This window comes from Molothrus ater, chromosome 12 (genome assembly GCF_012460135.2).
Source record: "Molothrus ater isolate BHLD 08-10-18 breed brown headed cowbird chromosome 12, BPBGC_Mater_1.1, whole genome shotgun sequence".
NCBI lineage: Eukaryota > Metazoa > Chordata > Aves > Passeriformes > Icteridae > Molothrus > Molothrus ater.
The window spans coordinates 13,974,610-13,996,856 of NC_050489.2; the positions used below are offsets into that span (position 1 = coordinate 13,974,610).

At 43.9% G+C, this 22,247-nt stretch overlaps 1 protein-coding gene across 4 annotated transcripts in view; it reads left to right on the top strand.

The window, feature by feature from the left end:
* The window catches only part of PLEKHG4 (pleckstrin homology and RhoGEF domain containing G4), an 85,514-nt gene that overhangs the window by 23,676 nt on the left and 39,591 nt on the right, over window positions 1–22,247 (top strand). For all 4 annotated transcript variants that reach the window (XM_036390423.2, XM_054516174.1, XM_054516172.1 and 1 more), the window contains exons 4-10: window positions 3,353–3,568; window positions 7,451–7,574; window positions 8,648–8,741; window positions 13,719–13,805; window positions 15,575–15,691; window positions 17,889–17,987; window positions 18,890–19,038. In XM_036390423.2, coding sequence (XP_036246316.1) covers window positions 3,353–3,568; window positions 7,451–7,574; window positions 8,648–8,741; window positions 13,719–13,805; window positions 15,575–15,691; window positions 17,889–17,987; window positions 18,890–19,038 — 886 coding nt within the window. The remainder of the gene's footprint in view (window positions 1–3,352; window positions 3,569–7,450; window positions 7,575–8,647; window positions 8,742–13,718; window positions 13,806–15,574; window positions 15,692–17,888; window positions 17,988–18,889; window positions 19,039–22,247) is intronic.

The following is a 22,247-nucleotide window of genomic DNA, read 5'->3' on the forward strand; positions in this document are numbered from 1 at the left end:
GTTTAAGAAAAATTCAAACCTTTTTTCTCAGTGTTTGTAAAGCAAAAGAAACAACCTAAATTGCCAGGAAAACCATCCAAAGTGTCCAAATAAACTTTTTGTGGCAAAGGGAAGCTCAAGTATCTGTTAATGCTGGCAGTACTTCTTAAACACTAGAGTTGGCACTATAAAAAGCTTAATCCATTCAATTACATTAGATTGCTTTGAGATCCAAACAAGCCATCTCCTTATCTAGCCCCATTAAACCCTCAGAGATGTACTTACAAGATAATTCAGAGATAAAATTACAAAGCAAAGCAAATGTCCTACAAATGGACTTTACTTTTCCAGCAAGGTGGTTCTGTAGGTTAAATTCTCTGTGTCTTGTTGAGGTCATTTTGCTACTATGATTGGAAACTGTGGGTATCTTGCCTAAACTATAAATAACAACAAAGCTTAAGCTTTACTGGGTCAATTCAGATCTGAAATTCACACCTCAGCAGCAGTGGGCAGAGGCACAATTTGCTTTGTGTGAGGTGGAGGAGCTTGCTTGTTACAGCAGATATTGTTGATTATGTCAAAATACATGTTCAGAACTGGGGCATCTGAGTTTGCTGTGTCTGCATGTTTTTCCTTGTCCCTTAACTCTCTCCCTTTACTTCCATTCTCAGTGAGCTTATTCTGTGCACAAATAGAGTCTAACTTAGAAAGACTTAGATATAAATAGAAAAGAGTCTGAAGTCAAATGTGAACTGTTTTGAGTTAGTGGCTTAAAATTTACACTGGTTCCATTCACAGATAATGTGACTGCTGTTTTTTCCTAATGACTAACATCTAAATGAAAGTGGATTTTGAAACTTCACAGCTCTGGAAAGAATGCCTCTATTTTGTGGGTGGAAAATACCTTTATATTCAAGAAATAGTCTGAAAAGCCACACTGGGGCATATTCAGCAGCACCTGTTAGGGCGTTCCATTCCTGGTCCCGGTTACTACCTCATGTTAGCATAGGTGATACTGGTGCTGGGGCAGTTTGCAGGGAAAATGCTAATGTCTCTGTGAAATGCACACAAGCAAATCCTCCCCTACCACTTCCTTGACCTCGGGGAAAGGTGGAACCTGCAAACACGGCAAATTCAGATGTCCCTGTTCTCAATTTGCTTTTAGATGTAATCCTCCAATCCTCCGCATTGGACAATTTCCGCTTTAGTGAGTGCCTCCGCCCCGACTGTGAATAACAAACAGTGCGCTTGGGCCTGTTTGGGAGAGCTGGCATCTGCACATCTGAGCTGGCCTTCAGGAGCTCAGGGAGAGTTTTGTTTGGCCAAGATGTGCATAGTCTGGAGGCTGCACAGCTTTAGTGAAGTTTCCCCAGGGCTGAAAAGCCCTGGTACCATGACTGTGTATGGTGGGCTGAACAAAATCTTTCCTATCTTTTGGGAGCTGCTGCCTCGTTCCTAAGCGATATCCAAGGCAAGACTGTCACATACATTTATGTATTTCTCTTACCCTGGTGTGTAACCTATGTGGAACACAGCTATGTTCTGTTTCTTGTCCTCTTGAAATCTCACATTTTGGTCCTCCTTGCAGGCTTTTGTCATTTAATGCAGACTCCTTCACTACAAACCGTGTAGTTCTTCTTACTGCCAGTCCTTACAGCTCATTGATAAGGTGATTCCATGTTCTCCTAGAAAGTCTACCAGCTCTTAGTGTGAAACCTTTGGGCACAACTTCCATGACTCTGTGATGTTCAAGATACCCTTTCTGCAGGAGATCAGTGCCCCTCTAAAGTGCTGCTCAGGAAGATGTAGCAGTGTTTGAAGTGGATGACCTCTTGCACCACTGGGAAGTGGAGGCTGACGTCCCCCTAGGAACAGAGTGGGACTCTGGTACAGCCCGGAACTGGGCAGAGCCCTGAAGCCATCACAGCAGCTTATGTGGCCAAATGCAGCAGATGCCAGGCTGCATCCCAGGGATGCTCCTCAGCCAGTGGTGTTACCAAAGAGGAAAGAGCAGCTATTCTATCATGCCCTTGATGGTGTAGTGCCTGGGAGCTCCTCCTAGTTTCCCCCACTGCTGCATGATTTGTTGCAGTGAGCCATGCTGCTCAGGGCACTTCTCTCACCCATTTTAGCAATTTTGAAAGCAGTTCAGGCTAAGCTTCAACCTGTAAATCTCCTTCACTGCTAGAACTTGTATTGAAAGCCACTTCAAGGACTGCTTTGTTCCTGGTCCTGCTCTTTAATGAAGTATTGGAATCTGTTAGTAAATAAACTGAGTCAAGTGTCAGCATTGTTGATGCAGCAGGAAGGTAGGATGGTTGAAGTAAATTTTAAATAGCAATTAAAATGTCTGACTTCAGAGCAAGCAAATAAATATTCCACTCTTATTTTCGTGAAAAAATGTTGATATTTTTGTTGATAGATTCTGAAGTATCAGGATTAGTAGTGAAGTTTAGTATTTTATTTAGTGTAGCTTACTGCAAACACAGGGATAGCCTAGTTGGGTACTTAGGATACTAAAGATCTATTATTGAAGATGTACTGTTGGCTTCTAATTCTTGTGATGTTGGGAAATGGGGAATAATACTTCCCCATGGGTAGATACTTTTTTTCCTTCTTTCCAGATAATTTTACATGAAAATTGAAACTTGATAGAACTAGCTTTAGTTTCCATGGAGTAGCCCAGATATTTAATTTTAGAATTAACTGATTTTGATAACTTGTACTTTGGAGCTGAGGTATCAGACAAAGGAAGCATTTTCTGCAGTTCTTGAGCAGGAGCTGATTGGTGTAATCATCCTGTTCTTCAGTATTTTTAAATGTGTTCTTGACTTTCAAGTTAAATGTTAATTAAAAAAGGCTGGACGAGGAGAACAGGATCTCTTTGGCTAATTTCCAGCTGATCTGTCAGCCTCCAGTTGACTTCATATTTTCAGGAACTAATCTGAAAGTGGTGTTGGGGGTGTAATTCTGTCCTGATGGAGTAGCCCTCCCTGTCAGAAGCTGGTTTATCACTTCAGCATGCTCAGGCTGCTGGAGCTCAGCCAGGGACTTGCAGTGTGCCAGACTTCCAGGCTGTGAGCAGACATGTACTGCTTGATATGTTACCTTTAGAAAGAACTTTGACTACAGTAATCCCCATCTGAATTGAGCTTTTATACTTTGCAAACTTTACAATAAATTGGTTTCTTTTTATAGAATTACAGTAGTATTAATGTTATAACCAGTTTTAGAACATGCATGCTGCTGGCTAAAGGGCTGGAGGAGCTGCAGAGTGCTGGAGCTGGGAGCACATCTCTCCCCAGTCTGGTACTTACCTGGGATCTTTTGGGTGGAACTCTGCTCGAGCTTCTGTTTGTTGCTTGTCTTACAGGGATGATGCCAGAAGAGACAGAGATGAGGAAAGAGGCAACTGGCACAGGTGTGTTGAAACCAGTGAGTAAAAGCAGTGCCCTGGAGGAAACTTCACCTCCTGTTACTCCCCCGACATCCCCAACTTGTGGAACTGCCTGGGGTGGTCACTTTGCACCTACGATAGTCAAGGATGTGAACCCAGAAGTGCTCAGGAGTGGAGTTGCCTGCCTGCCTGGTGAGTAGCTGAGCCAGAATGTGTCTTGGAAATGTGGTTTGTAGGAGGGCAAGGGAGGTGAGCCTCCTTCTGCAGCACTGGAGACTGGTGCCAATTCTATTTCTTCCAAACCTCTTCAGAAATTCCACTTCTTGAATCCTCTGAAGTTTCCGAATGGGCAGGACAGGAAGTAGAACTTGCCTCCCATTAATGTTAATTTGCTCTCAGGAGTCTCAAAATGTTAACCAAGTGTGTATGAGTCAGAAATGCCAAATCTGTGGGCTCATACCAGGAGTTCAAAAAGAGCAGAGTGAGGATGCAGCTAATGATGGGCTGGTGGGCCTGACATCAGACCTGGTCAGAAGAATAGGAACTTGATTCACCTGCTAGGTAATTAAAGGATAGGAATGTAGAAGATGCTCTTTGACAGGACTCTTGAAAACCAGTTTTATTCTTGCTAATTAGAAGTTTAGTTGACTAAATGTAGCCACGTAGATATAATAGATTTTTAGAAAACATTAGATTTCATGGCACGTGGTGCTGAGAGGAATATCCCAGTGAAGTGGATGGGCAACATGTAGGGTGAATGATAGTGTAGCTAAATAGCAGATGACAAAACCTGTAAGCTATCAAGGGAGAACTTCCCAGAATTATTCTGCCAGAATCAAGATGTAGGTCAAATGTTATTCAGTGTTTGCATCTGATAGAGCAATGAATATCAAATAGCTGCAGATAAAATTTCTGCATGGGATGAATACTGGCAGAGGGGTGAACAAAGCTGAGGCTGTTGGACAGAGCAGCCAGGGTTGCTTGGTGTACAGGGCCCACACAAGACGTCTTTGTGTTTAACCAAACATGAAGTAAAGCAGAGAAAGTAAGAGCTACCTCTCTAGTGAGAAGCAGCATTTGGCAGCTCTGTGTAAGGAGCCCCTCTGGGCTTGTCCTTTCAGAGCCAGCAGAGGGTTGTTCAGTGTGGGGCAGGAGGAGCTGCATTTGATCAGCTCAGGGGCCACATACAAGTTAAAAATTGGGCAGAGAGCCCAACCTCAGAGAAGAGGTCAGGCAGACTGTGCAGTGTGGAGGAGTAGGGAAGGAGAGCAGAAAGGCAGCACAGGCATCTCCCTGGTGGTGCTGGGCAAATGCTCCCACCCCCCCATTTTGACCTCAGTTGTGTAAAGGGGAGGAAACAACTAGACAGATTAAGAGACTGATTTTTTACCTCTGTATACTTATTAGTGATGCCTCTGAAATAGTTTGGGCTGTATTGTAAAAGGAAATGGTAAATATTAGAGGTGGTGCAGAGAAGGGTTACAGCCCGTTTCTTGTAATTAAACTGGGTGTCTTACAACAAGAGACTGGAAGGCTGTTTATCTCATAGGATGATTGAGAAAGAGATGAAATCACCTTTGTGCCAGGAAAGAAGAAGGGAGTTAAAACTTTTCCAGTTTCTGGAAGAAGGTGAAATGGAAAACCAAGGGCAGGGCAGAGTAATGGTACATTCATACATGTAACTTTGCATTAGGAGATGAATTGTTACAACAAATTCCAAAGGAGGATTTTTAATCTTCTGGTCTACTGATCAGTTTGGACATTTTTATGCTGTATATAACAGCCCAAAAAGTTACAGGAGTAGAGAGGGTCTTTCAGAGAAGCTCTCAGTCCATGCTGTTGCAGAAGCCTGACCACGTTACCTAATGCTCCCTTTGTCACAGATTCCTCTCATAATGTACAAATGTTAAATGAGACAAAAGCATTTGAATATGTGATGGAAGGATAGCAAATGCCCACAAGAAGCAAGGATTGGGTTTGATACTGCTTCCAAGCAAGTTTTTCTCTAAGGAAGGAATTATGTTTCCTGTAAAAGCACTATGAGATTTGAATGACCTCTCTGCCTCTTTGGGGTTTCAGTGGGCACCCTCACACCTGAGGGAATGCACTCACCACTCAGTTAAATGCTTTATGTTAGTCAGTGACAATGATACAGTAATTACATTAGAAGGAATAACTTTTATAATGAATGGTAAATAAGAGCTAATAAACTAGTAGCTGATGTAGTTAGTTGAAACTTCCAGGATAGTTTCAGTTTTGGATTATGCCACTGTTGAAGACCTAGCCCTGGTGGCTCTGGTTGCTTTTTTTGACCTGATCAGGCAATTCCCAAACTACTAGGTGGAAGTTCAAGGTTTAATCAAATTCTGGTCATTCCCAACCTGCTTGATAGACAGAAGATGTTGCTTCAAAATGAAAAAGTTTTATTGAGCCATTTTTCCAGTAATTGAGGGCTTTGGTTATTTTATTTTATTTTATTTTATTTTATTTTATTTTATTTTATTTTATTTTATTTTATTTTATTTTATTTTATTTTATTTTATTTTATTTTATTTTATTTTATTTTATTTTATTTTATTTTATTTTGTGATGGTCCCCTTAGCTTATGAAACAAATTATATTAATGAGCTTTTTCTAATTTCTTTCCATCTCTTTGATTATGCAGCATCCAGGCTACAGTACTTCAGGAGTAATAGAAGTCCTCCTGAATCACACTGATGATGAAAGATTTTTGTTAGCAGGAGAAAGCCTGTGTCACAGTTTTGGTCCCTGTGAGGTAGAAAGCCCTGCTTCAAAATGGTGTCCATCTGTGTCTGTGGCCCTTACTCAAGTCATGTCCAAGTGACAGATGGAGATGACACTGGGGCAGCTTTCCATGCTTGTGCCTGTCCATCTGTGTCTGTTTTACCTGACAGCTCTCATGCCTGTCCCTGGGATATGGGGGAGAGAGGTGGTCCAGGACAGTATCTCCTGTGGTGGGAACAGAGTTAAGGAGAGAAAGAAACAGATTTCTCCAAGTCTCTGCTTTTGTCTTGTGCTTGGGATTTCTGCCCACTCCCCATCTTTCTTATACTGTTTGTATGACAGGAATTGGCTCCTGTTCTTGTGAAATACTCTTCACACAAAAGAGGTGTTGTCCTTCCTGTTCACCAAATCACTTACTTTCCCAGTTGCTTGAGCAGGCTCACTGCAGGTACTGCCTGATTTTGAGTCTCAGAAGCAGCTCTGGCTTTCCACAGTGCTGTGTCCACCTGCTCTTTACCCCTGCTTTTGCATCTGGAGAGGAGGCTGGACATAATCCCAAAGCTGGCACTGTTAGGTCCTTCTCCTCCTGTGATAAGCTGTGACTTTGGGCTTTTGGAAAATGGGTGTCAGGGAAGCATTGTCCTTCCTGGCTAACTGAAGCAGAGGGATTTCTTCTTGAGTGTATCACAACTCAGCTGGGTTGCCTGTTCTGTGCTGTATCTATTCCCTGGGCACTGAGCAAGCTCTGCACCTAATGAAAGCATAGCACTGCCTCTGCCCTTTGTCAGAGCTGTAGGCAGGCAGGAGTGTGCTCCTGGACTGTCCTCTCTGCAGCCTCTGAGGAGCAGCTCTGGGCTCCTGCTCCAGGGCTTTGCTTGCAGCATGGTTACATTCTGGGCTCAGCATGTGCCCACTCTCCTAACATAGTGCATGTTCTACAGACCTGTTTGCATTCTCTCATCTGACAGCAATGTGAAGGTGAGATTCTCTGTCTTAAATTTATGAGATTTCTGCTTTTCTCAAGATTATTGTTAGGCAACTTCAGCCATATTTATGAAGAATGTGTGTTTGGGTGGAGGACAGCAGTACAAATTTAACACTACCATGAGAGAGACAAGCTGAGCTCATCTGCTTCACTCTGGGGCAGCATTTGGGTACTTTGAAAGTGTGTTTATAGCATCCTACCATCTGCAACATGCACTATATTGAGTTCTGTGCAGGATTTCCAGGAAGGTGGTGGGGTCTTAGTAGGAGAATATGATGCATACAGACCTGGAACCAGGCTCTCTTGAATGACTTGTGTGATTTCCACCCCCTCTCTTTTTACAGGTACGAGAGACAAATCGGGACGTGCAGTGGCCATAATAACAACAAGGAGCACAGCCTGGTTAAACCCCCACTGCAACACCACTGAGCTTGTGCGCCTGCTTCTGTACTTGCACAGCATCCCAAGGTTTGTGATGCTCTTGGGCTGACAGCTGCTGCCCTGTCTGCTTTCCCTTTCCTGGAGATGGGAATTGAGACAGGAATGGGAGGAGGTTGACTTTATTGGCCTAGGAACTTGGTCCAGACAGTTCTGAAATTACACAGCTGGGAATCTCCTGCCTGTGTTCAGCAAGCACTTTGCCTATTCTGTATATGCCGTGTGCACATGGTGTGATATAATTGGGTATGTACTGAATGTTTTCATGTGTTGCCATGAATCCAAGCCATTCTTGCTATCCTTCATTAGTTCAGAAAATGGGATTTGGGAGCTATCATGGGGCAGTCATGCAGCAGCTCTGTGATAGTGTTGTGACATGATATTTTAGGGCCAGGCCTCCAAGCTGAGAGGGAGGAAGGATATGTAAGGGTTGAGAGGCTGCCTGATGTGTGTCTGAAAAAAGCCTCTGTCTGCAAGCTGGAGTTTGCTGGAGCTTCTCTTCCTTTCACTATGACAGACTTTTCTTCCCCAGCTCATCACTATTTTTCACTTGTATATGATTAAATAAGAAGAGGTAAAGCAACTCTGATAGTGATTTTTTGAGGCCTTTAAACCATATAACAATAAGGGGAGCAGGCTTAATCCATGAGAAACTCATGCTTTGTTTCTTATGCTTCTCCCTTCAAATCTGATTCTAGATGAGGTAGACATTGGGTCTGCTCCAGACTGGCTGCTCTCCTGAAACAGTGAGGCTGAAACCTGAGCTTGTCTCTGAACACAATTAGGAAGAATTGGTTTTCCTGTGTGGATTATCCAGTGTGCATCAGCACCTTTGCCATCAGTGACAAATATTCTAGGAATAGGAGAAGTGGGAAATTGGGTGGAAGTCATATAATCATATGGCAAAGGTAAAAACAGAGCAATTATTTGGTGGTTTCTGTGTATATATTTTGCTCAGGAGAAGGTGGCTAATTAGTTCCTGTTATTATAAAGCCATAATGTACTGGTCTTTTTTCACCCTGCCATGACTACAGGTTCTGTTTTTATAGTCTTATTAATTTTCATTGGTGACAAAGGTGACCTTTTTATCTTTGTCCTTGCAGACCAGAATGTCAGGCTTTGGGTCTGACTGTTCTTGTGGATGCTCGTCGCTGTTCTCCCGTTCCTGCTCTCTTCAAGGCGTTCAGCACGTTGCAGGTGAGCCTTGAGCCTGGGCAGAGGAGCACTGGCTGCCTTGCTGGCATGGTTGGATGTTACATCTCCATCTGCTGCTCGTGTCTCCATCTGCCACCTGGCTTTCAGTTGGCTTTGGGAGGTGGAGATACGCACCCAGCCCTGCTTTAGGAGGATGACCTGGACTTGCCAGACTGCAGACAAAGCAAAAAACCTAAGCCAGTCTGAGTTAGGGGAGAGCACCCCTCCCCACCCCTCCAAATTTGCTTTCATCTCAGTGCTGAGAACAGCCCGTACCCAAGTCTCAATGCTGTCATGAATTATCTTGCTTGGAGGTGTTGTCCCCTGCACTGAGGGGCTGTGTGGAATGTGCAGGGGTTGTTGCCTGCTGCAGAGAAGGGAGGGAGAGATGCCTCTGCTGCTGTCATGGGAAGGGAAGGACACTGCTTGCTGTGCCAGGTGGAAAAGCACGTGCAGCTGTTGATGTGGCTGTCAGTGAATGATTAGAATCGGATGTGCTGTAACTCTGTATTGCTTCAGGTCAAAGGCTTTCATATCAGTCACTTGGGAAGCCAGTGGGTTATGTTGCCCCCCCCCTCCCAGATAGAAACTATCTGCTGCTCTTAGAAAGACAGGGAGATGATGGGTTGCAGTGATGACTAATCTTGTTTAAGCAGGTGTTCCTTTTAAATCAGAGCTTAGGTCTCTTAGGACTCAAACTCTGCAAACTGGAACAGGGCAATGTTTTAATGAAGCTGATGTCTGTGGTTTATGTGCTTCAGTGCCACATCTGAGAGTTGAGTCTGACTCAGAGGTCTGTCTCCTCCTGCTTCCTGGGCTGGGTGGAGCTGTGAGCTCTATCAGTGTGCTCACTCTCTGTGGTGAAGGAGTAATCTGTGCCCTGCTCAGTTCTGCAGAGGTAACAAGCAAACACGTTCTCTTTTATGCTGTGCCCACATGGCAGTAGGCTTGCTAAAGCTTTTGAGCATTTCACCGTCCATGTAAGTTGCATGGCAGTCTTAGTTGCCTGATTTGGAAATCAGTAACATGTTCTGGCTGTCTCAATTCTCATACAAGCATGGTAATAATGCCATTTTAACCTTAAGTTTCCCCTCTGAAATGAGGGAGGGGGGAAGCTTTTTGCTGTGCTGTGATGGCTGTTTGGCTCTGAGAACCTCCTTATCAGGGTGGTGCTACAGTTACTTAACAGAGTTTAATGTGCTGTAAGACAGATTGCTGGACCTAAGTGTGTGCTCTAGGTAGCAGTGACTGATTACTCTTACTGTTTACAAAGGCTGATTACTCTGCTTATGGGTTTTTGATCCTTACACTGACTCTTCTGAAGACTCTGTAAAGGAGACCTGTTCAGGTAGCTCATCGCCTAGTTATGGCACAGGAGTAATCCCTGGCCTCACTAAGATCCTCAGCATTTACTCTGTTATCCCATGGCAATGTTGTCCTCTGCTCTGGAACAAGGGTAGAGTAATACAGAAAACTGAGCATAACTACAGTGAGGCAAGCTAAGTGTTCTGGAGTGCAGCAGGATTAGCTTGGCCAGTGACTGCTCTGAGGTACAGACTGTGTGTTACATCTCTAAGGTTACCGTGCACATCACCTCCTTGGGGACCTTTCTGAAATCCCTTGCACATCTCAGTGTCTCTTGTCTCTGGCAGACTGTCTCTAGAGCTCATTTCTCTGCTGTCCACCACTCCCCTTATAGAGGATTTTACTTACATAGTTTCTGTGAAGCCTACTATGATAATGTGCTGGAATCTGTTTAATGTTGAGGTCCAGCACTGCTTATTCAGTTCTGAGGGGTTGTTTTCCTCTTAACCCAGCAGTGGGAAGCACTGCTTCACAGTGGGGCAGCACAGATCAGATGCCCTATTGCAGAGTCCCTTCCTGCTGGGCTCTTAAGCCTAGAGAGACTCCTGGGAAGCAAAGGTTCCTGGGTCAGGATATGTCAGCCTGAGGAAATCTTCCTTCCATTTCTCCATCTTTTGAGAATGAATGCATGATTGGAATTAAATGCTAGTAGACAACTTTGGGTGCTTGTAGGTTAGTTTTCCCTACAGCAATGGGAGTCTGTCAGTTCCTCTGTCCAGAACCACCTGGTAAACTGGTGGGAGCTTGTCCTCTCTGCCTTCAGGGTAGGGCCAGTTGTATTCTGCAATAATTTTTTCGCCTTTTTTTTGGAATATTGGATGGCTGGGAAATCTTTCTGTCCCAGACAGCAGCCAGAGCAGAGGGAGTGGGGCAGAATCAAAGGAGCTGCAGAGCTATCTCAGGAAGAAGCAGGAGGAGCTCTGGCAGCTCTGTGCGGAGGTGAAGGGAAGTGCACAGTGTGTGCATGTTGCAGGAATAGATCAGGCTTGTTCCTGTGGGAAACTGTGTAGTGATGCTTTGGAGCAAGGATTTTTGCAGGATAAATGCTGTAATGTTGGTTACAGATTGTCACAGGTAAGCTCTGTGCTGTGGAGGGTGACTCTTAAGAGGAGCTTTGCTGCTCAGAAGTCCTAGACTGATCCCTTGCTCAGTGAGCAGACAAGGCATGGACAGTGGAATGCGTACCCTGCCTTCAGTGAGCAAGTATCTGTGGGATTTCCCTCTGCCTGAGTCTTAATAGAGTGAGATTCTTTTGAATTTCCCATATCAGTGTGAGGCTGTGTTTTCGTGTTGGGTTGGGAAGAGTCAGTTTAGCATTTGAAAGCAGAGAAGTTCTGTGCAAACCTTTCTGTTCAAGAGGTGTATTTGCATTCTCACTTAGTGCAGAAGTGCAGAGGAACTTGGTCTCATGTTAAAGACAGGGAACCCCTGCTACTCCATTAGAGTGGTCACTCAGAGACTGACTGAGGTGTGTGGGGACTGTCCCCTCTGTGCAAACATTCCTGGCAGCCTGTGCTTCAGACTGTGCCAGCGTTGTTAAGTCTGGCCATGGGTTTCCATTTGGGGCAGGAAGCCAGAAAACTGGAACTTCAGTCTGAGAAACATTGGAAGAAATAACTAATTCTCTTTAAAAGGAATAATTATAAAAGGCTCTGTATTTACCCTGGTGCTTTCTGAACTCCTATTGATGCCCCTCTATTCTATGCTGTCCAAACTATACCTGTTTTGGGAGGTGAAGAGTTCACTTGTATGTATGAAACTCTTGTTTCTTTGCTTCCATAAAGTTGGTTTTGTTAGCAGAGAGGGTAAGAGATTGTGCATAAAGCTGCAGGAAAGCTTCCTCAAGTGGCATCCTGCTGTTCCCAGCTCTGCTTGTCTCCTGAGATGCTCCTGGTAAACTGTTTCAGTCTTTGGATTGCTCCATCAGTGCTAGATGAGACTGACTTATCTTCAGCTGTTTAAATTTAAAAATGTGGTGAAAAGTACTTGATTTCTTTGGAAATACAATTTCTTCTTGAGCTGGAAAACCTTGAACTTTTCCCTTGACAGCTTTATTTGTGAATGGTTTTTCAGTTTCTATTTTCAGGAGTAACAAACAAATGAGTATTTTGGCTATTGTGGTAACCTCTTGTTACACCATCACTACCTTTATCCCTCACTCATATTGCACATCTTGTGACTGTTGGCATAGAAGAGGGATTGTGTAAGAAAAAATTTGTTTAGTACCATCAGCAGTCTTGAAGTTGTGTCCAGTCTTCTTTCTTCAGTACTTTCTAGCAGATAAATTCAGAGCTGGTGATACAGCTGTAATATCTCCCCATCCTCTCTTCAGTATTTACCTAATGCAGCCTAATTATGTAATAAATCCTTTTTGGCCTTTTAATCAGTGTTCAAATAACAGTGAAAATGTGAATAATTCACTGGAGAAATTTACAATTTAGAAAATTCTCATGGTTTTGGAAGGTGTTTTAGTTGGGGTTTTTTTGCTCTCTGTTTAAAAGGATCATGTTTTAGGACTGGATGAGAGAAAGGCCTTTTTCCTCTGTTCTTTCACTTGCAGAATTTGGGCTCCTTGTGTTTGCCTTGTTTTTTAATTGCTGAACTGGGCCCAGTGTCAGGTTAGGTCATTCAGTCTCTGTTGGTCCACTTATCTCTGTACTCTGGCTCTGCTGCTCCTGGCAGATATTTAACCCTGCTCACTGCTGGAGCTGTTTATTTAAACAAGTTTCCTTTGCTGTTGTGACCTGCTGTGTGGCAGGTTCCTTCCAGCTCGAGCAACACCACAAAGGATTTGTTGCTTGACAATTCCTGAGATCTTTACAGAGGCAAAGACCGTATAGGAGACATCAAAATGGGATGGCTCTTGTTTAATCATGTGGCACAACAGCTTTAATGGCTCTTCTCCTTGCTTTCCTGGTCCAGGCATCACATATGTAGGGAGTCCTGTCTCCATGGTCTGGATCTTTCTGCCATGCTTCCCTCTTCCTACTGTTTCTCTCTCTGCCTGTTTCTCACTTCCCTGTAGAATGCTTCTGTAACGGGAGAGCTGCTCCTGGATCACTGAGTTTGAATTACAGCTGCCAAACATCCCTTGTATTTGCAATTTCTGTCAGTTTAACAGTAGAAACAGGATGCAAGTACTTGACTGTAAATTGGCAGTAAGTAGAGACAAGATGATGTTTTTGGCACTGGATTGGGGGTGGAGGGGGGAAAGCCACTTCCTTTCAGTTAGGTGAAGTGACCAGGAGAGTTATCAGGAAAAAACTTGGACACAGAACATGGTTTAGTTTTTTTTAAGTTCTGTTTTTTTTTTTTTTTTTTTCCCCTGATTCACTTCCCTGTGCAGAAGGCAGAGCTTCTTTAGTACAGCCAACACCTGACCTTTTCCATTGCTTCCTTAAATATTGCAGGACTAGTTGATCTGAAGCAAACTACCTTAAAGACATCACCTTGATATTTTGTAGACTGGCCTTCCTTAATTTCTGGTGACTGCCTTCCAGGCTTTGTAGATGCCTTTGAAGGATAAATTGCAAACTTTCTATGAACCTGGTGTGGTATATTCTCCTTAGTATCCAAGGCAGATGACTAATGGATTTGTGCTCTGTTCTGTTGTAGGAGATGGATCCTCACTGTATTCATGGAGTCCTGCTTCTGGTTGAAAAAGATCTGACTTTTCGGATGGAGAAGCCGCCAGCAGGACAGGTAATGGAACCATTTATCTGGAGTTTGCTTGGCCACTCCTGATATCCTTTATTTAACTGTCCAGACAGCAAATTCCCTGTCACTGATGTATGTTCATTCTCACATGAAATTTCCATAGGTATCCTCCCTGTTTTGTGGCTGTGGTCTCTATGGGTGTGGTATTTACTGGGTTGTAGTCTTTCTGTGAGCTGAACAGATCCCTGTCCTGCTGTTTATTGCCACGCCCATCAGTGACATTTGCACCACAATTACGTCAGTGTGCTGGGGACTCAGAACACAGGGGGTTTGTTGGGAACATAGATAACTGTCTGGAGGAGCTCTGCACAATTAGCTAGAGATGCTTTTCATGTTCTCCCATTAACAAGCTGGGAAGTGTGTGGTCAGGAAGAGATCACATGATGCTGAATCCTGAACTCCACCTTTGAAGGTGCCTGTTACTTTCCTGGATTTTGCATCTCCTCTGTTTCCTCTCATACCTGCTGCTGCCAGTGGCTGAGAGACTTCTGCAAGAAGGGGAAGATGAGATGGGCATTTGTGTGAGGTTCCCTTTGTAGCTTGAAATATCTGGAAAGACCAAGAGGAGGGAAAGTTACCACAACATCACTGAACTCCCCCACTAGAAGTAAAATTGTCTTGCTATTCTATAGCTGTATAAGAAATGTAGGCTCCCAGCCATGCTGTGGTCAGCAGACTTCATCTTAGTCCTCTTCCTGTGCTCCAAGACTGTTGCAAGCTGCAAGAGTTATGTGCCTGATGAAGCTCTGTAGGTTTCAGAGCAGGCCAGGAGCTCCCTTTTGGCTCCTGTGGATGAAGATGTTGTGACAGGTGTCAGGTTTGCTGTGCATGAGGTGTGGTGTCCCCAAAGGCTAAAGAATAACAAATGCTATTGGTCCATTTCCTTATTCCCCCCATGTGGAAGAATTTGGAGTCAGAATGGGGGCTGCAGGCATGTGCATGCAGGGAGAGTTACAGAAGACATTAAACACATTGAACAAACACAAAGAGTGTAGGAGGGAACAGAGGAAAGGCTAATAAACACATGGGCATGCAGGAGGAATTGGAAGCATCATCACAATTTTGTAAGGAGGTAGAAACTTCACACTGTGTGTGTGTAGGAGTTAAGTGTCTGCACCTGAGTTTGTGTCTGGGCTGGCTTCCATGTACCTGCAGGAGCACTTGTTGCTCTGGTGAGTGTAGAAATGCTCTGAGGTCCTACAGATGTGAAGAGGGCAAGTTACCTGTGCCAAGCTCCGAGAAACTCTTGGAGCAAATAGCTGCTGTGATGAGTGGAGAGCTGAGGGCAGGGCAGAGGCTGGTCTGTTAGACTCTTTTATAGGAAGTGAGATGGGGAAGCTGGGGGCTAGATTTAACCTCCCAGATTCTCTAAACAGATGCAAATCACAGCACAACTGTGGGAACATATGAGGGAGTTGCTCTGCTTACACCAGGAGGTGCTGGCTCTGGAGAAGGCTGGCTGCTGCCAGACTTCCATCACAGATGTTCTGCCTGGTGAAACAGCATGTTGTGGCCTGCATTCCTTCAGGGTTTGCCCACTGAGCTGTTTAAAAAGCTGCTCTAAGATTGAATTTTTGTTGGGTTTTTTTCCCCTTCATATTGTGATATTGCAGCTACACACTCCATGCTGTGCTTCTGTGCAAGACAGATAAAGAAATAATAGATTCTGCCTTTTGTTAACCTTCCCCTCTTCCTCCAGTACTCACACCCTAATACAAGTGAGCTTTTTTCTTTTCCTTTCTATTCCTGTGCAGTTTGAACTTCTCACCTCCATGAAATCCCTCCATAAGCACATAGACAGCTCCCAGCTGCCTCTAGAGCTGGAAGGGACCTTTCCATACTGCCACCAGAGCTGGCTGAGCTTCCGCAGGGTGAGTACAATGGCCTGTGTGCTTTGGTGTCTGAGAGAAGCAGTGGCATGGTAACAGATGGGAGCAACAGGAACCTGTCAACAGCTGAACCTACAAGCATTAAAAGACAATTTTCCTGTAAAGCTGTGAATGCAAATGAATCTCTCGTATCAAAAAAAAAAATGCTAATACTGTCTTCATAAGATGAGTACACACTGTGGTCTTTTGGCATGACTGCAGGAACTAAAGTTTTAGTTTTTTACTCGTTTGCTTGAACTGCATTAATTCTTTCTATTCTTTCTTGCCTTCAAAATATGGTCAAATCTGAAATGGAATCCTGTCTTGTGATACACAAGTGGCTCTTGAGTTAGACAGGAGGACAGACATCTGAAACTAATCTCAGCAGAAGGTGTTGGTACCATGTTGCCATTGGACTCATGATGAAGAACCTGATTGTAATAACAAATTAAATCTTTTTGATTTTGGAGCAAGTTCCCAAATCAAGCTATTATCTCCTTGGTAATATCTGAAGTCCTTGCATGAGTGAGATTTGGAAGTTCTGGATAATCAGTTCAGAATTCTTCTTCTAGGAATATCTTTTACTTGCAAGCAGCAGGGTATGTGCAGACTGCCAGAAGCCTGCAGGGGTGGCATCCATGGCACCAATACCCAGCTCTGTGTGCCCTTGTGCTGTGGAGGGAGCCTGAGTGCTGTCAGCCATGTGCTTGTTGAATCTTTAAAAGCTCTATTGAGTTATTTGGCACACCAAGACTAGACAGGATTAAATCTCTGTAAATCTGCACACAAGCTGGCTGTCTTCATGTTGAGTTTGCTGACCCTGGTGGTTGACAGAATTGTCACCTCAGCTTCCAGTGGTCTTTTGGCTCTGACCTTGCTACCCAGAGTGCCATGATTAAGATGTCACAGATAGCACCACTCTGGTGCTGGTGGTAGGCTTCAGAAGATAGGCTTGGCATGTGCCAAATGTTAACTTATTTTTTCCAACTTACATCTAAAAGTACTTGTATGAACCTGTGCTGATGCAGTAGAGGTACAGAGGCCTAATCTGTGCCAAGGATTGACTTGGAGAACTTAGAGAAGTTGAAGTTTATTTGGCAGTGACAAAGCAGAGAAACTTTGCAAGAAATAATGGATTAGTTTAATGGACAGAGTTGAGAATACCTTGAGAGCTGAGGTGCTCTGGGTGTGCAGAAGGGTAATTCATGAAGGAAGCACCATAATATCAGGCTATTTCTTGTCTTGGCATGTAAAACATTACCAAATGGAGTTAGTATGGGAATCATTCTGTATGGAATGCCTGTTTATACTGTGTGTGATAATGACCCGTGTGCTCAGCTCCTTTAGCTCTGCAGCTATGTGGCAAACAGCATTTATTTCCTGTCTCAGTGATCTCACCTGCATCCTGCCTGCTAATCTGTCACTGCTGGCAGTGTTCCAGCACTCCAGGGGAGGAGCGAGTTCAATTCAGTAAAGATTCAAACAGCTGCTTTTTTGTTTTGTTTTAATCACAGTTATTTTGGAATAACTGTTTCTCCCTTCTCTTGATTTTAGTGTCTAGAGGGTGGCATCTGGCAGTATTCAGGCTTTGTATCATTAACTTTTCTAAAAAATAGTGCCTTACAAGCCCTTATGAAATGTTTGGACTTTTTTTTGTTTGTTTTTCTCCCTGCTTCCCCCCCACCCTGAAGAGCGGAAGGATTTCAAATTTGTCCATAGGTTAAGGTACTTAATTTTGGAAGCTTTCCAGTTTCCTAATCTTTAATTTACACTACTTTTAATACGAGGAGAAATTATTTAAAGTAGAAAAATTCCAAGTACTTGTTTTATGTTTTGTTTTTCTGAAATTTATGCAGTGTGATTCATCATCATGGAAAGTTACAAGAAATGCTAATGGAAGAATGTGAGACATAAGTGGACTGGTTTTTGGGGTTTTTTTCTGTAAAGCATGACCCATCCAAGCCATGAGTATGCAGCTTTCTAAGGTCTGCACAGAGGCCTTGGTCTAGTGTGATGCAGCTGAAGCTTCTTATGGGTTTCTCTTTGCTGATATAGTCTCACTGAATGATATATTTGAACCCTTGGATTAATGTGTTTGATCCTCTCTTGATTTTTGTACTCTGAAGCTTTTGCAAGCCCAGAAGACCTTTCCTGTCAGCCGTGAGACAATAATCTCTGCCTTGGTCTTTTCTTCTTGTAGAAGCTGGAATACTTGCTACAACAATGCCAGGGTGTTTGTGCCTTCCTTCAGGGAGCTATTAATAAAGTGGAATCCACAAAATTACCAGGAAAGGCTGAGGTAAGCATGTTGCTCACCTTGGATCAGGGGTGGACCTGAGACAGAAAGGAGCACGAGGCTGGATAGCTGCAGAAAAGCTGTAGCTTTGAATTTGCAAGCTGTAGTAGCAGGGTTTTCCAGTACTAGTAGGAGCTAGTCCAAATGAAGTGATAGAGGCTTCAGTGGGTTTGGAAGCTGATTGATTGTCTGATTCCTCAGAGTCACCCAGGAGATGTTTCCAGCTGGGCTTGTTGCTGATGGGTGCTAGCTCCAGCATTGGGGTGCATTCTCAGCAGCTCCAGAGCTCTGTAGCTGGTACAAACTTGGGTGTGGGCAAAGTTTGGAAGTGGGCAAGAAGGGGAAGGGACAAAGAGACAAAGACCAAACCTACGTGGTCACAAACCTTCTATTTCTCTTCTTGAGAAGCTGCTGTATCCCTGACATGGTAGGGAATTGCTGCCAGCTCTGCACTGAGGGTGCCAATAGTAAATGATGGAGGATATGGTAGTGGCCTTCCTGCACACATCTGTATCTCCACAAACCCTTCATGTGCACCTTGTCCCAGAGGCTTGGAGCCATGCAGATCCAGGCTCCCAGAGCAGTAGGAGCTAAGTATGTGTGGGAAGCAAGGCTGGAAAGCTGTTTTTTCTATGCCCAGCAAATGAATGGAAAAACAATTATGGGAATTGGGTCACAATTTTAGCCTGGTGGGGAAGGTATCAGGAGCATAAGGAGCACTGTTTATCACTTTAGACTTATCAGGCTGGAGAGAAACATTTATGGGAACCAACGTCCCCTTTTCCTAGAGTGGGCCCAGTGAGATGTGGTTTTGGTGTGTTTTGGTTTAGGTTCCGGTTTTTGCCTGTTCCCTCGTTGCCTGTAGATTGCAATATCTGCTCACCTCACTCTTGTGATCCCTCCAGGATGCAGCTGTGCTGCTGAGGAATTCAAGGCAGTTGATGAAGAATGTTCTTGAAGATGCAAGTTTGGTCAGGGTGCAGCAGGAGGGCGGAGCGCTCCTCGCCAGACTGGGGAAGGAGGCGTCCTGTGTCACCCTTACCCAAGACTACAGGTGAGCCCCCAGACTGGGAGAGAGGAGATGGGGATGAGCAAAAAGCAGGTGCTGGGAGTCTCCCTGAGGTGCCCTATCGTTTGTGCAGGCTGGAGAACAGCTTTGTGTAGCAAGGAATTATGTTAATAACAGTAAAGGTGAAAAATGTAATGAATTTTATTCTTATCTTGATTGCTTCTTCCCCAGTCCAAAAACTAGTCCAGGTCAATTCACTTAGATGGTTCAACTTCCTTTTTGAAGCCAAATCAGACTTATCTTCTGTAGTGGAGAGAGAAGTGGATATTTTGGGTACCTGTGAAACACAAGCCTTAATTGATGATAGCAGTGATGAATGTTTAGGTGCAGGCCATTATCGCTGTGTGATTTCCTAAGGCACTCCTTGTGCAAGGGGATTTCCAGGGACCTTAGCTGGGAGGAATGCTTGCTGGCTGAGGCAGGCTCTGATCTCCTGGCACATTGGTACAGTTTGCACAAACAAATACTCACTGCCCATTTGTGGGGTCGGTATGAGAAGCGAGGATTGAGAGAGCCCAGCTGTTTGACATCCCCAGGGCATTGCACAACTTGTGTTTGTGCTGTTAAAACACCTGAAGCCTATCAGCATGGGAAGGCCTCTGTGCTATGTGCTGTGCAAACAGCAAGGTAGAAAGGCAGCCTTTGCAGCCAGGAGCTTGCAGCTCAGTGTGAGATAAGCACTGGCATGTGGGTGCAGGTGAGGGCACGGGGGGTGGCAGGGTGGTGTGGAATAGCTCTGTGCACCCACAGCCTTGCTCTGGTTCAATTCCATGTTGCCATCACAAGCTGGGAGGTTTGAAGGGAGGGAATCCAGAGAAGATAACAAAGTAGTTATGGAGTATCTCAACCAAACACTGTGAAAAAAACATTTCTCTTTTAAAATTCAGCAAGTGGATGACAGTGCAAGTTGCTGCCTGTCACTGGAAGAAGAGGATCGACATTTTGGTGCAGAGAGAGAGCATGAGGGCAGGCTGTGTAACTGTTTCTGTTCCCTGCTTGCTGTGGCTCCTGTCAGCAGCTCTGGCAGACTATGCAGACACAGTTCTCTTGCTGAACTGGTGAAGTAATCTTGATGCAATTTTGGATTGAATTGCTACAGTATAAGCTTTTCATTCTCACATGACATGAGAAGCACAATAATGTGGGGTTTTGTGCTTTGTTTAGTTTTTTTAATTAATATTTATTTTATTTTAAGTAACATAGCAACTTTAGAGTCCTAGGAGAATGGGAAAATGTGCATGAGTTTTATGTTTTGTTTTGGTTTTAAGCTAAGCCTATATTTTTGTGCAGGGAAATGATCAACTTTGAAACCTGATCTGACAGAACCCCTAAGGATAATTTACTGCTTTGATTACTTTAGCAAGGGCAGGGGTGGGGGATACACACAGAATTCTTTGATTGTACGGTGTTTGAGTGCATGCTGAAGCTGTGTAGCATATTCTCTGCTTAATTCAGGTTATATTCATTGTCTGCCAGTGTGAAAAGAGACTGTATGCCATGGCTCAAATACATGTGGCTTTCTCCAGCTTAAGGAGTGTAACTGAATATAGCAGGAGAAAGTTGTTCTTTTCTATGCTGTGGAGTAGTTGCAGAAACTAAAATCCATGCAGTATTTAAATTTTCATCTAACTTGGGGCAGAGGACCTAAGAAGTCCACTCTTCTTTGTTTCAGGATCCCTTTAAATGGGGAAAAGAGCTCTATCACTTGGCTAGAGAACTCTGTTTAAGGCACTGTTGGTTTTCAGTCCTCCATAGCTTTGCACTTACTCCTTCTTTCCTATCTGATGTGCAGATATTCAAGGTTCTAAGCCCTGCTAATATTGTAAAGATTATGATTTTCAAAGGCTTCTTTAACAGATATGATCAAAGCAGGATAGAGACAAAATATTGCAACTGGCCAACTAAGCTAGCATGGAGTGGCTAGTGATGTATGTAGGTCCAATATTTGATTTTCAACTGGTGATATGTGAAAATGGAACAGAACTCCCTTTGTGTGTGCACTCAGCAGGGCTTGTGGCACTGCTGCTCTGAACTTTGAATCGTAAAATCTTGATCAATGCTTAGCAGCCTAATTCCACACCCATTCTCCCAATACTTGAAATAAATTATTTACAAAAGCAAGTCAAATGGCTTTACTCTTCTAAGTCACCTTTGGCTCTTTTGTCTATTACGTGTCCCATTGTTGTTTTTTATTGTCTCGTGTGGTACAAAAGTCTGATAAAATAGTCATGACTGCCAGGACTTCTTAGTCATAAATTGAGGCCAGTTGTGAACAGGTGACTGTCTGAATGTGCATGAATTACATATAAATAGAGAAGACAGTTTAAAGAGCAGTTTTCTGGACTTTTGGCTCCACTTAATTAAAATATGTCAACTACAAGTGGAGAACTGAAGTTAAAATTGTGTTTTGTTTTTTTTTTTAAGAATAGAGATGACAAGCCCATCTGCGCCTTCACCTTGGGATTAACCAAGCAAGGGATTGACTTGGGGTTTTCTTCAGGCAATATATTTTTCTAGCTGTCACAGATGTCTTTCTTGCTATTTTGTGGTTTCATTTGGAAAAAGAACACCAGGAGCTGGTAAGAATAGAGATGGATGAAATGCCTGACCACAGGTTGGAGATAATAAGTTAAAACAGGCAAGGAAGCAGGCATGTAAGTGCAGTCAGATGTTATCTGCCAAATACTTTTCACAAGCACGAGGTAAACAAGAATTGGTTTAGTTTTTCTTTAGTAATGAAACTCTTCTCGTGGAATTGGTTGTGGAGCCTTCTCTGCTCGCTCTGACCTCCTGGAGAGCACAGCTGCCCTTTGGAGTGGCACAGAGCAGTGGGTCTCATTGCTGCTCAGGTCTGACCTGGGATTTGTGAGGCTTTGCTAAGCCAGTGGCACAGATTCCTTCCTGCAAAAGTTGAACTCATTCCATCAGAGATGTGGGCATGCAGGAGGGATGTGTTGTGCTCCATCCATTTGTTTCTCTAACAGTTGATTTGAGAGCTTCTGGGAGTCTTTCCTGGATGGTCTCGTCCTGAGATGCTGTAGCACCACAGCAGTGGCTTTGACCAGTAACTGCTCCCATTGTGAGCTGACCAAGAGCCTTCATACTCCTTCCTCCACCAAGTACCACTGCAGAAGATAGCCTTACCCATCCAGCTGCTTGTCCACAAAAGGAAAGACAGTCTTCTCCATGCAGGC